This window comes from Erpetoichthys calabaricus, chromosome 4 (genome assembly GCF_900747795.2).
Source record: "Erpetoichthys calabaricus chromosome 4, fErpCal1.3, whole genome shotgun sequence".
NCBI lineage: Eukaryota > Metazoa > Chordata > Cladistia > Polypteriformes > Polypteridae > Erpetoichthys > Erpetoichthys calabaricus.
Window position 1 is genome coordinate 156,280,724 of NC_041397.2, and position 12,928 is coordinate 156,293,651.

The 12,928-nt window shown below is 40.8% G+C and overlaps 1 protein-coding gene across 1 annotated transcript in view; it reads left to right on the plus strand.

The window, feature by feature from the left end:
• Positions 1 to 12,928, plus strand: part of ltn1 (listerin E3 ubiquitin protein ligase 1) — a 284,812-nt gene that overhangs the window by 142,986 nt on the left and 128,898 nt on the right. Inside the window, exon 12 of the mRNA XM_051925735.1 lies at positions 10,923 to 11,103. Coding sequence (XP_051781695.1) covers positions 10,923 to 11,103 — 181 coding nt within the window. The remainder of the gene's footprint in view (positions 1 to 10,922; positions 11,104 to 12,928) is intronic.

Sequence of the window (12,928 nt, forward strand, 5' to 3'; positions counted from 1 at the left end):
TGTTTGGTGAAACTGAAATCCACATACGCAAGTGGCACTGGGGTTGGCGAGCGAAGCACCCTAATGTGTGTGTATACAATATACAATATGTGTTTTGGGGTCTTTTAAGTCTGTAGACTGATATGTTTAGAGATAGTGTCATTTGTATTCTGGGGTTTATAAAACCTTCAGTAAAATGCACTCAAATCAGCAGCCAGCTGGTATTTTACTGCAATACCAGGGGATGGTTTCTTGTAATTTGTAATATTTTGTCCTCTCCACACTGATGCAGGGTCATAAGCTAAAAAGTATATTTTCATCTTTTCAAAGTAATTCTTTTTAGCCATTCTGATTTTTTTTTTTTTTGTCAGTGTGCTCCTTGCCTGTCTGAAAAGTGTTCTATCCCCCCCACTTCTGAAGGCAGCTTCCTTGGCTTGATGAAGCTGCTTGAGTTTTGCAGTGAGCCATGGTTTGCTGCTGTTAAATTTTAACTAGATCTTGGTGGAGACATTTGTCTTCACTAAAGCTAACATAAACTATTATTGTGTGTGCCAGTTCATGTAAGTTACCAGCAGTATATTCAAAGACACCTCAGTCCATACAGTCAAAGTAGTCTGGCAACTTCAGCATTGCCTCAGTAGTTCATCTTCTCACTGTATTAATCACCAGGTTTTACATATTTTAACTTTCTTTTATAGGATGAGAGCAAATGAATCAAAATGTGGTCCGCGAAACCCAAAGCTGCACAGGGGACAGCATAATAGGCATGCTTTACACTGTATATCAGTAGTCCAATGCATATCTGTCTTTGGTAGGGCAGTTTATGTGCTATATAATTTCATGGCTGAAATTTGCTTTATTAAAATCCCCTGGAATAATCAGAAGGGAGTTCGGATAATTTTGCTCCATGCTCATTATCTGATCTTCCAGTTTTATTTTAGCGCCGCACACACACAGGCTTGGGGTAGAATATGGACACTAATCAAAGTAAATGAGAGGACCTCCTGCAGTAAATAAAAATGCATACAGTTAACAAAAATTGTTTCTAAGTCAGGGCAACACTTTTTACTTAACACCGTGACATCAGTATACCATTCATTAATATAAAAGCAGGTTCTGCCTCTGTTTCTTTTCCCTGATGTCTCTGTTGCGCAGTCCACTCTATAAAGCTGAAAGCCTGGCAGGTGTAATGCAGAGTCTGGGATGGATTCATTTAGCCAGGTTTCCATGCAACACACGGCAGAAGAAAGTAAAAAGTTCATCCATTTTATTGCCTATAGCGTGGAGGTTTGTAAAGTGTAAACCTAAGAGCGCTTTTTGAAAACCTTGCTGTCTCAACCTAACGAGTGCACCAGGACGCTTCCCCCTTTTGCAATAGCCTCTGTCTGAGTCTGCTGATGACAACTGCTGCTCCACCAACTAAGATATCCAGAAAAGACCTTAATTGTGAAAAATCCGGTGTCGAATCACACAAAGTGAATTGTCGAATATTCAGCAATTTTTCACAGGTGTACCTGATTACAGATGAACACCAAACGATGGGACAAATAAAAACAGACAGAATACTAGACAGCACTGAACCAAGGCTGTCATCTGCGCTGCCATCAGTTTGATGGATTATGTCAAGCTGGTGCATCCTTCATGATCTCCAATACCAGCTGTGAATGAGACCTCGCCAGTCTCTGCTTCTTCAGAAAGTTTATTTATTTTAATTAATATTTTAGCACAAAAGATCACTGAATTCTAGTAAATAACTAATGAGAAAAAATGCTTTTTGCATGTTACCGATTATATTTTGCGTACTGCATTTTATGGTTTTTTTCAAAAGTAGTGTTTGGTTATAAGGAAGTTTATGTAGAAAAGTGTATTGTTGAGCAGACTATAGTGAAAGATTTTAGTGGTTGCAGGATCTGTACCCCCTTTATCCCCATAGATTCAATGTATTAAAATACACATTTTTGACTTTTGCATCATTTCCTAGGAATGTAACCCTCGCAAAAGTTAAGAATTGCTCTGAAAAAATGAGAAACATCTGACTTTTAATTGAAACAAGCTCATTCAAAGAAAAACAAAGCCATTATCAAGAAAGTAATATTTTGAACAAAAACACATGCGCCACAATTGTTGGCACCCTTGGAAATTAATGTGAAACAATGTAACTGAAGCATGTTTCTTATTTAATTTGGACATTGTTAAGTTGATTGGAGTGTATAGGAACTTTCCAAGTCAAATAAATGACTTCCTGATTAACTGGGATACAACAGTGAGGAGACACAGAACCAAATTTCCTTAGCCAACCATCATCATGGCAAAGAAAAGAGAACATTCAGTCCAAATGAGGGAGACGTGTTGTGCCCTTCATAACTCAGGGAATGGTTATAAAAATAAATAGCTACTCAACTGAAAATTCCCATTTCTACACTTAGGGCAACAACAAAAAGAAGTGATCATCAACTGGAACTGTGCCAAAATTGCCTGGAAGAAGACCCAGGCTTATTTTACCCCCACGTACAGTGAAAAGGATGCTAAAAAAAGGCAATAATATCTCCAAGGATCACTGTTAGGGAATTGCAAGAAAAAGTAAAATCCTGGGGTTATCAATTCTCCAGAACCACCATCAGACGACATCTCCATGCCAACAGATCATTTGGAAGGTATGCCAGAAAGAAGCCTTTTCTGTTAGCTATCCACAAACATAAGTGCCCGGAGTTTGTAAAGCATTACTACAACTTCGACTGGAGCCATTTTCTATGGTCTGATACAACAAAAATTGAACTTTTTGGCAATAAACATGCAAAATGGGTTTGGTGTAAACAGAAGGATGACTATAATGAAAAGAACCTTGTCCCAACTGTGAAATATGGTGAGGTTCTGAGATTTTGTGGGGCTCTTTTTCCTCTAATTGCCTGGGAAACATTGTTTGGGTACATGGCATCATGGGTTCCATGAAATATCAGGAGATTTTAACCTGGATTCCTACACCAGGAAACTAAAACTGGGTCATCATTGGATCATCTAATAATAATAATAATACATTTTATTTATATAGCGCCTTTCCCATGCTCAAGGCACTTACAGAATATAATAAAGAACGGCAGAATATACAGTACAGTAATCCCTCGCTACTTCGCGGTTCACTTTTTGCGGATTCACGACTTCGCGGGTTTTTAAATACATGTGATTGCCCGCCTATCGTGGAAGTTATGTTCCAGACCCATCAGCAACAGGAGAAAATCCGCGATATAGAAAGACCATATAAATAAACATTTTTATAGTTTAAGCCTTAAAATACCCATCCCACATGCTTTAAACACATGTAAACTTATAAAACGTACTGTGTTAACACATATGATATGTGGATGTCGGGCTAAGGATATGAGTAACATCTTACTATTATAAAACATTTTAAGTTCACGCAAGACAAGAGAGTGAGACAGGAAAATTGGTGATGTACAGGCTTTTCAATTATTGACAGGCAGAGCGACAAGCAGCACAAAGCCAGCACAAAGTCCACTTCTCCTTAGCGTTCATTCAGCTCCCCACCCCCTTGACAATGTGAACTGCGCCTCCGGGGAGGGGGGTTTGAGCGAACGTGCGTTCAGCCCTCAGCAAACTCCTCCTCCTCCTTCTGAATGCGCAGAGCGACAAGCAGGCATTTTGGCAGAAGCAGCACAAAGTCCATTTCTGCTCAGCGCGAGTTCAGCTGCCCCCCTTCACAAAGCGAGTGCAGACACATTGACGTCTGATCGCTGCGTGCAGTGTTGGTCTGAGGTGTTTAAGAATGTAGAAAGTGTTTAAGAGCATAGGAAGTGTTCATAAGAGTGTGGGAAAGGTTAACAAGAGAGTGAGAAAGGTTTATAAGAGTGTGGGAAGGGTTTATAAAGCCTTAAAATATGTATAAATAATAAAATAAATATAGGTCGCTACTTCGCGGATTTTCACCTATCGCGGGGGGCTGTGGAACGTAACCCCCGCGATAGGTGAGGGATTACTGTATATAGCATTGTACAAACCAGATAAATAAATAAAGAAGATTAAGACAGTAAATTCTGAAAAAAAAAACAAACAACATAATTGATGGTCTAGCACACACATACAGGTTATGCTGGCATCTTGACAGAGAAGTAAACTGAGGTAAAAAAGTCAAGTAGAGCTAAAAGCCTTCCTGAACAGATGAGTTTTGAGTTGTTTTTTAAAAGAATTCATGGAGTCAGCTGACCTGATTAATTTTGGTAGGTCATTCCAGAGTCTGGGCGCTATACAGCTGAAGGCCCTGTCACCCATGGAGTGTAGATTAGTGAGGGGCACAACAAGATTACCAGAATCAGAGGACCTTAGTGGGCGGGCAGGCACATAGTGATGGAGGAGGTCACTGATGTAGTTTGGTGCGAGGTTATTTAAAGCTTTGTAGGTTATTAGTAGGATTTTATATTCGATTCTGTAGGACACAGGGAGCCAGTGAAGACAGAGCAGGATGGGTGTGATGTGCTCGCTGCTGCTGGTTCGAGTAAGGACTCTTGTAGCTGAGTTTTGAATAAGCTGGAGCTGTGATATAAGATTAGAAGGGGCACCTGCCAGTAGGGAATTACAATAATCGATGCGGGATGTGGTAAAAGCATGGACAAGTTTCTCAGCATTAGAGAAGGAGAGGAAGGAGCGAACACGGGATATGTTACGGAGGTGAAAGTAAGAAAGTTTCTTAATGTGATTTATGTGGGCGGAATAAGTGAGGGAGGAATCAAAAATGACACCAAGATTTTTTACAGTAGAGGCAGGTCTGATGAGATCACTGCCAAGATGGACTGGGAAGGAGCTCATTTTATTAAGTTGCATTTTAGTCCCAATTTGCAGGAGTTCAGTTTTATTGCAATTTAATTTTAAAGAGTTCTGCTCCATCCAGGTTTTAATTTCACTAAGGCAGGTTGTGAGCTGAGAAAGCTCTGATGAAGTTCCACTTTTAACATTGAAGTAGAGCTGAGTATCATCTGCATAAAAATGATAACCCAATCCATAACTACGGATGATATGGCCAAGGGGAAGCATATAAATACAGAAAAGCAGAGGACCAAGGACAGAGCCCTGAGGGGACTCCTTGTGTGACTGGCACGGAGTTGGATCTGCTGTTGCCAAGACTAACAAACTCTTGCCTATCAGTCAGATAGGACTTGAACCACTGGAGGGCAGTGCCAGAGATACCCAGCATGTTCTCCATTCTGGACAGTAGGATGTCATGTCTAACAGTGTGAAATGCTGCACTGAGGTCTAACAGAATTAATATGCTAGTTTGTCCAGAGTCTGCTGCCATAAGCAAATCATTGGTTACCCGTAGCAGAGCAGTTTCACAGCTGTGCCGCGCCCTGAAACCAGACTGAAAGGGTTCCATCAAATTATTAGAGGTTAGGTAATTGGTGAGTTGGGAAGCTACAACACGCTCGAGAACTTTTGACAGGAAAGGTAAGTGGGTAATAGGCCGGAAATTGTTAAGATTGTCAGCATCAAGGCCAGACTTTTTTAACATTGGGGTTACAGAAGCAATTTTAAAAGTGAGCGGCACGGAGCCAGTGTCAAGGGATGAGTTTATTATTGTTGTAACAGTCGGGATTATGGCATGAAGGCAGGATTTAAGTAGTGTGGTGGGGATGGGGTCCAGTACACAAGTAGTCGGCCTCATCTTACAAAGCAGGTTATTAACAAACGCAGAAGTGACTGGTGAGAACTTAGAGAAGGAGCTGGATGGAGTGGGAAAACAGGGAGAGATATAAACAGATGATATATTTATGTTAGTTGAATTGTTTAGATCTTTAATTTTGTTACGGAAAAAGTGGAGGAATTCCTCACAGACTTCAGTAGAAGAGGTAGTTGGACCAGATGCGGGTTCGAGTAGTTTATTAACTACAGAGAACAAAACCCTTGGGTTATCATGGCCACTTTCTATTATTCTGCCATAATGGGTGTTCTTGGCAGAAGTTAGTGCTTCTCTGTAAGCTCTTTGGTGGTCAGAGAAAGCCAGGATGTGCACGGTGAGGCCAGTCTTACGTGACATTCTCTCAAGGCGTCGGCCAGCTGCTTTCATAGATCGCAATTCTGAGTTATACCAAGGAGCTGAGCGTTTAAAGGAAACCTCCTTATGTTTTAAAGGAGCTGTTTTATCTAATGCTGAATGAAGGGCTGTGTTATAGTGGTCAACAAAACTATCTAGTGTTGATGGAAGAGGTGCAGACAGTAAAAGATCAGAAATGGATCCAGAAAGGATAGAGGGACAGATATTTTTAAGGTTTCTGTAAGAAATTTGTCGTTTACAGGTAAGAGGTGGGAGAGGCAATGAGACAGTGAAAAATACTACTTTATGGTCAGAGAGTCCCAAATCAGTGCTGTAAATGTTGGCAACAGATAGTCCAGAAGTGCAGATCAGGTCCAATATATGACCGCCAGAATGGGTTGGAAAATCAACATGTTGTGTCAAGTCAAAACAGTCCAGTAAGGACAGGAATTCATTTCTCAGTTTAGATGTGGGGGTGTCAATATGGATGTTGAAATCACCAAGAAGCATAATTCTCTGAGAGTAAGAGCTTAGGTGGGTCAAAAGTTCAATCAGATCGGATAAGAAGGATGCATTGTATTTTGGGGGACGATAGAGAACAATGAGTGAGACAGGACCTGATTCCGTTATTAGTTTAAGAGCCAGGCACTCAAAAGACAATGGACAGTCAATTGGGATTCTTTTAATGTTTAAGTCTTCTCTGATAATTACTGCCAGCCCGCCGCCTTGTCTTGAGCTGCGAGGCTCTGAGTGGAAAGTGAAACCAATTGGAGTCGCCTCTGTGAGAGACGCAAATTCGTTTGGTTTTTGCCAAGTCTCCGTTAAACACAGAATATCAAGTTTGGTGTCAGTGATGAGTTCTGACAGCACCAATGCTTTGCCATTAAGAGACCTCGAGTTAAACAGTGCAATATTACATAATGCGGCTTCTTTCTGCACAGAGCCGCAAACAGGGTTTATTTCCACATAATGCAAATTTGGCACACCGACAATTCTATTTCCAGGGTCATGAGAAAGACGGCGTATTCCTGAGCAAATGCTGCCGGTGGTCTTTTCATTCGCAGCCCGGCGGTGGCGGCGACCTGACCCGCGATGTATATATTTCGGGCGCTGCAAAATACCGGCGTCCTTTAGGATGTTGCAGTCAGACCATTTGCTCTGGACAAACTGTTTAATAAGAAGGAGTTTGTCATGAGAGTATTTTAGCATGATACTGGGCAATACTTATCTGAATAGCAGTGGAGAAGCAGCACAGCACAGCGGAACCGGTAGGACAGGCGGGTGTGGTAGCATAGGTGAGCGGCGAAAGCATAGCAGGAGGAGGTAGCAGGAGTTGGAGGTTCCAATACACAGCCACAAACAGTAACGCTTGGTAATTTCAGGCGTGATCGCCCCGGAGCCAAAAGCCAGATTAGTATGAACATCAGATCAGTTCCCAGTCGTAGAGTACTGTTAAGATGAAACGGGAGCAGATCAGCAAAGCGAATTTAATATAATCACGGAGACAGATCATCCCGAGGTCCTAGATTGCCAGGCACAAAGAAATGCTTGTAGGTTCTCGTCCCGTGATCCACAAACTCAGCTGTTCCCAGTCAAAGTAGAGTCCATAAAATCTGTAAATATAAGCCAAATCCATACAATTCGAGTCAGCTGTATCCACGAACTATACGTAAAAGAAATAAAATAAACGTAAGAAAGTGTAGAATTAGGCGAATTTTGCGAAAGTGTTGTTTACAGGGAGGAGCGGCAACAACATGCGTGCGCCAGCGTCCCCTCACCTCTAGCAGCATAATGATCTGAAACACATGTCCAAATCAACCCTGCAATGGTTAACTGACCACAAAATCAAAGTTCTGCCATGGCCATCTCAGTCCTCTGACCTGAACCCTATTGAAAACCTGTGGAGTGAGCTGAAGAGGAGAGTAAACAGGAGAGGACCTAGGACCCTGGATGATCTGGAGAGATTATGTAAAGAAGAATTGTCTCAGATGTAATGCTGTCTATTCTCCAACCTTATAAAAGGTTACAAGAGAAGACTCCATGCTGTTACAAAGGGAGGTTGTACAAAGTATTAAATGCCTTGGTACCAACAATTGTGGCACATATATTTTTGTTAAAATATTTATTTCTTGATGAGGGCTTTGTTTTTTTTTTTTTTTTTTTGAATGAATTTGTTTCAATTAAAAGTCAAATGTTTCTCATTTTTTCATTGCAAGATGACGGTTCTTCAACAAACAGTGATTTTTTTCTAATAAGTCAAGTCAAGTTGGGGAGCATGCACTGATACAGTGGGTTGCCGCACCCACTACACGGCGAAACAACTCGGATCCCGGTTTGCAACCCCCCAAGGCAGCCACGCGGTCTAGTCCTGCCCTCCGGAAATGAGTCCTCCCCCAGCCACTCGAGTCCCCAACAATGAGGATCTTACGAGCCAAAACACCCACGGGGAAACGCGCCACATGGCCGTAGTGCCGTAACTGACGCTGTCTCACAATGCAGGTAATGTGCCTCATTCGGGACTCCATGAGCAAATACTCATTCAACACAAAGTCAAACCAACGGTACCCAAGTATTTTCCAGAGACACAGTACCAAAGGATTCCATTCTTCGTCTCAGGTCACTGGATAGCATCCATGTCTCGCAACCATATAGCAGGAAGCACCAGGACTCTAAAGACTTGGACCTTTTTATTTTTTTTTTCTTACTCTTCTTACTAATTTTGATAAGGGGTGCCAATAATAGTGGAGGGTACTGTAAATTAAATGTTTTACATGAGATAAATTAACTTGAGGGTTTTCATTATTAGGACATTTACCTATAGGTATATAAACTGCTCAAAAAAATTAAAGGAACACTTTGAAAACACATCAGATCTGAATGGGAAAAAATCATGCTGGATATCTATACAGATATGGACTGGGTAATGTGTTAGAAATGAAAGGATGCCACATTGTTTGATGGAAATGAAAATTATCAACCTACAGAGGATTGAATTCAAAGACACCCTGAGAATCAATGTGAAAAAATGATGTGGCAGGCTAGTCCTTTTTGCCGCAATTTCATTGCAGCAACTCAGAATTGTTCTCAGAAGTTTGTTTGCACCCCCACGTGCTTGTATGCATGCCTGACAATGTCGAAGCATGCTCCTAATGAGACAACGGAAGGTGTCCTGGGGGATCTCCTCCCAGATCTGGGCTAGGGCATCACTGAGCTCCTGGACAGTCTGAGGTGCAGCCTGGTGGCGTCAGATGGACTGAAACATAATGTGCCAGAGGTGTTCTATTGGATTTAGGTCAAGTGAGCATGGGGGCCAGTCAGTGGTGTCAATTCCTTCATCCTCCAGGAACATCCTGCATACTCTCTCCACATGAGGACAGAGATTGTCCTGTACCAGGAGGAATCTAGGACCCACTGCGCCAGCATAGGGTCTGACAGTGGGTCCAAGGATTTCATCGTGATACCTAATGGCAGTAAATGTGTCGTTGTCTAGCCTGTAGAGGTCTGTGCGTCCCTCCATGAATATGCCTCACCAGACCATCACTGACACACCACCAAACCGGTCATGCTGAACGATGTTACAGGCAGCATAACGTTCTCCACGACTTCTCCAGACCCTTTCACGTCTGTCACATGTGCTCAGGGTGAACCTGTTCTCATCTGTGAAAAGCACAGGGCTCCAGTTGTGGTCCTCAGCGGTGCTGGTCAGTGAGCACAGGGCCCACTAGATGACGTTGGGCCCTCAGAAACCCTCATAAAGTTTGTTTCTGATTGTTTGGTCAGAGACATTCACACCAGTGTCCTGCTGGAGGTCATTTTGTAGGTCTGTGGCAGTGCTCATTCATACCGGTCCTGCTGATGGGTTAAGGACCTTCTATGGCCCTGTCCCGCTCTTCTGGAGTAACTGCCTGCCTCCTGGAATCTCCTCCATGCCCTTAAGGCTGTGCTGTGAGACACAGCAAACCTTCTGGCAATGGCACGTATTAGTGTGCCATCCTGGAGAAGTTGGACTACCTGTGCAACCTCTGTAGGGTCCAGGTATCGCCTCATATTACCAGTAGTGAAACTGACTGTAGCTGAATGCAAAACTAGTGAAAAAACTTTCAGGAAAGATGAGGAGGGAAAAATGTCAGTGGCCTCCACCTGTTAAACTATTCCTGTTTTGGGGGTTGTCTCATTGTTGCCCTTCTAGTGAACCTGTTGTTAATTTCATTAACACCAAAGCAGCTGAAACTGATTAACAACCCCCTTTGCTACTTAACTGACCAGATCAATATCCCAGAAGTTTCATTGACTTGATAGTATACTCTGATTAAACAGTGTTCCTTTAATTTTTTTGAGCAGTATCTATAACTTCAATTTGAGTAACATAAAAAAGGAGATAGTAAATCTCAGCATATTACAGACTGGCAAAGCAATAAAAACATTGCAATATTGTCTAATTGTGACGTATGATTATATTCTAACATAATATTTTTTTTAATCCCCACCCCTATTGGACAGTATCCAATTTGAGAATGTTGGAATTGCATCTCTGCTTTGATAATGTCTTAATAAATGACTTTATTGGACTCCGCTGGCTTGAACTGGAGCAGTTTGTGAGTGAGTGTGATGCACACAGGATGAGAATCACCAATAAGTATGCAGTCATGGTCCTCTCACATAAAAGGGTGGGTTGCTCCTGCCAGGTTAGGGGAAAAAATATCCCTAGGTGTATACAGTTATCTTTTCTTCACAAGTGAGAGTGGAGGTGATCATGAAACCGATTAAGAAATCTGTATAATAATGGCAATTTTGTTCTCAGAAGGAGATGTAATGTGTTGTAGAATATAGGGAGATCACTGTTATGAAATACTATGTTCTGTAAATTTACAAAATAATATCTTTTTTCTTAATTTTTCCTCAGGCAAATGAAGATTCTTCCAAGTTTGATGCAGTGTCAAACTGGTTGAAAGGAGAAGTTTTGGGAGAAAATATTTTGAAATTGACAGATGAATTATTAACACTAGGCCTTAAAGAACCAAACATTCTAAAGTCAGATTGCTCATTGTTAATAGGCCTCGTGATCTCACAGCAAGTTCATAATGGTTGGTGGACAAGATAATTTTTAATAATTAGAATGCTGAATGAATTCAGACTTTTTCATCTATTTTTGTGTTCAGATTTTTAGCAATATAATCAAATAATTAACAACACATAACAGCAAGATATTATATTACTATATAAGAAATAAATTTAAACTGGATGTATATACCCTTATTGATATCAGTTAATCTTGAATATTCAGTGGTAGAGTTGGAACATTTTTAATTTATGTGGCTTCAGGCCAACAGAGCCTGTGAAAATGTATTGTATCATAAATCCAAAATTGACATACTTATCATATTAAAATGTTACATAAAAAGGTTCTAACTGACAGATGACAATTTTCAAAGGAAAATCTGAGGTTGGCACATATCTTAAGAACAGGGCCACATGCTGCTTCTTTAACCTTCAGGTTCCTGGATTTGAATCATTACTTGTGCTTTTCCAGTTTAGAATTTGCATGTTTTCTGTGTCCATGTTACATTTTCTCTGGGTACTCCATCTTGCCTCCCGCATGCCCAGGCATTATGCCTTATGTGTCAGTTGCAAACACTAACCCGTCTCTGTATGAGTTTGCCCAGTGATTGACATGGTATACTAGTAATCTTTGTAAAGTATAGCGACTTTAATATTCCTGTAGTCTTTAAAATGATACCAGTAAATGTGTCTTTTCATGATTGATTTTGTAAGGTTTTTCCATTTAATAAATAGGTTTACCACCTCTAATACTCATAGGCTTGACTTGTTTATCATTCTTGGCATTAATGCTCAACATTTAATTATCAGGTTGCGGCTTGACATGACGTGGCACGATACAGATACAGAGGATCACCACGCTAGTGTTTAGATCTGGCAGTGCCATGTTGATGGTGTATGCACCCAAAAAGAAGCCTTTGATTTCACTCTGTAACAGCCAGTGTAAAGTTTTGCTACCTGTAAATGATATCGCTGAAGTGATATAAGCAGACACACAAATGCTGGTATCTCGTTGTCATTTGAACTTTTTGTTTAGCTTTATTTTTGAATAAAAGCACACTTGTTTTGTTATACCTTTGCAAAAGTGTTTATTTTATATTCCAGTAACCACTTGAATGAGATCAAATTTGTTTCCGCCTCTCTTGTGCATGCACAAACACACTCGTACATGTAAACGTCACTTTTTGAAAACGTTATGCCATTTGAACATGAGTTGTCAATTAAACGTTTTTTTTTTTTTTAACGATCTTGTCTGTACTCTGCATTATGGAGCATGGTACTGAAAATGAAAATTGGGCGCATACACCATCAGCATGGCACTGCCAGATCTAACCACTAGCATAGATAATCTGATAGTGGTCATGGGACATCACATCTTTGATTGCCAGTACAACAAATAGTTCTGTGCAGGCATCAACCACAGCACCAACTGTGGTCATCGCTGAAAAGAATGGAGATAAACGTCATCAGCTCAGAGAGGGAGAGGCAAGTTCAGTGTACCACATTAACGTCTCTGACAGAATAAAACTGAATTAAAAAAAAAAAAAAAAAGCTGTAGCTAACTTTTACAAGTAGCCAAAACTTACACCAGGTGTTACAGAATCTAATCAAATGTATGTTTTTATATTATAGTAATAATAACAGCAGCTCACTACTCAAAATACAGAGTGCCCAGTCTCGAACCCAGAACCTTTTGGTTATAAAGGAGCAGTTCTTGCCTCTGCACAATCCAAGAATACATATCAACTTTATGTCGATTGATAGAGCTTGGGTTTTTAACTCATTGACAGCAACATGTAAATTGAATGTTTTTTTTTACTTTGGTTATATTCTTGAATAAAAGCGCACAAG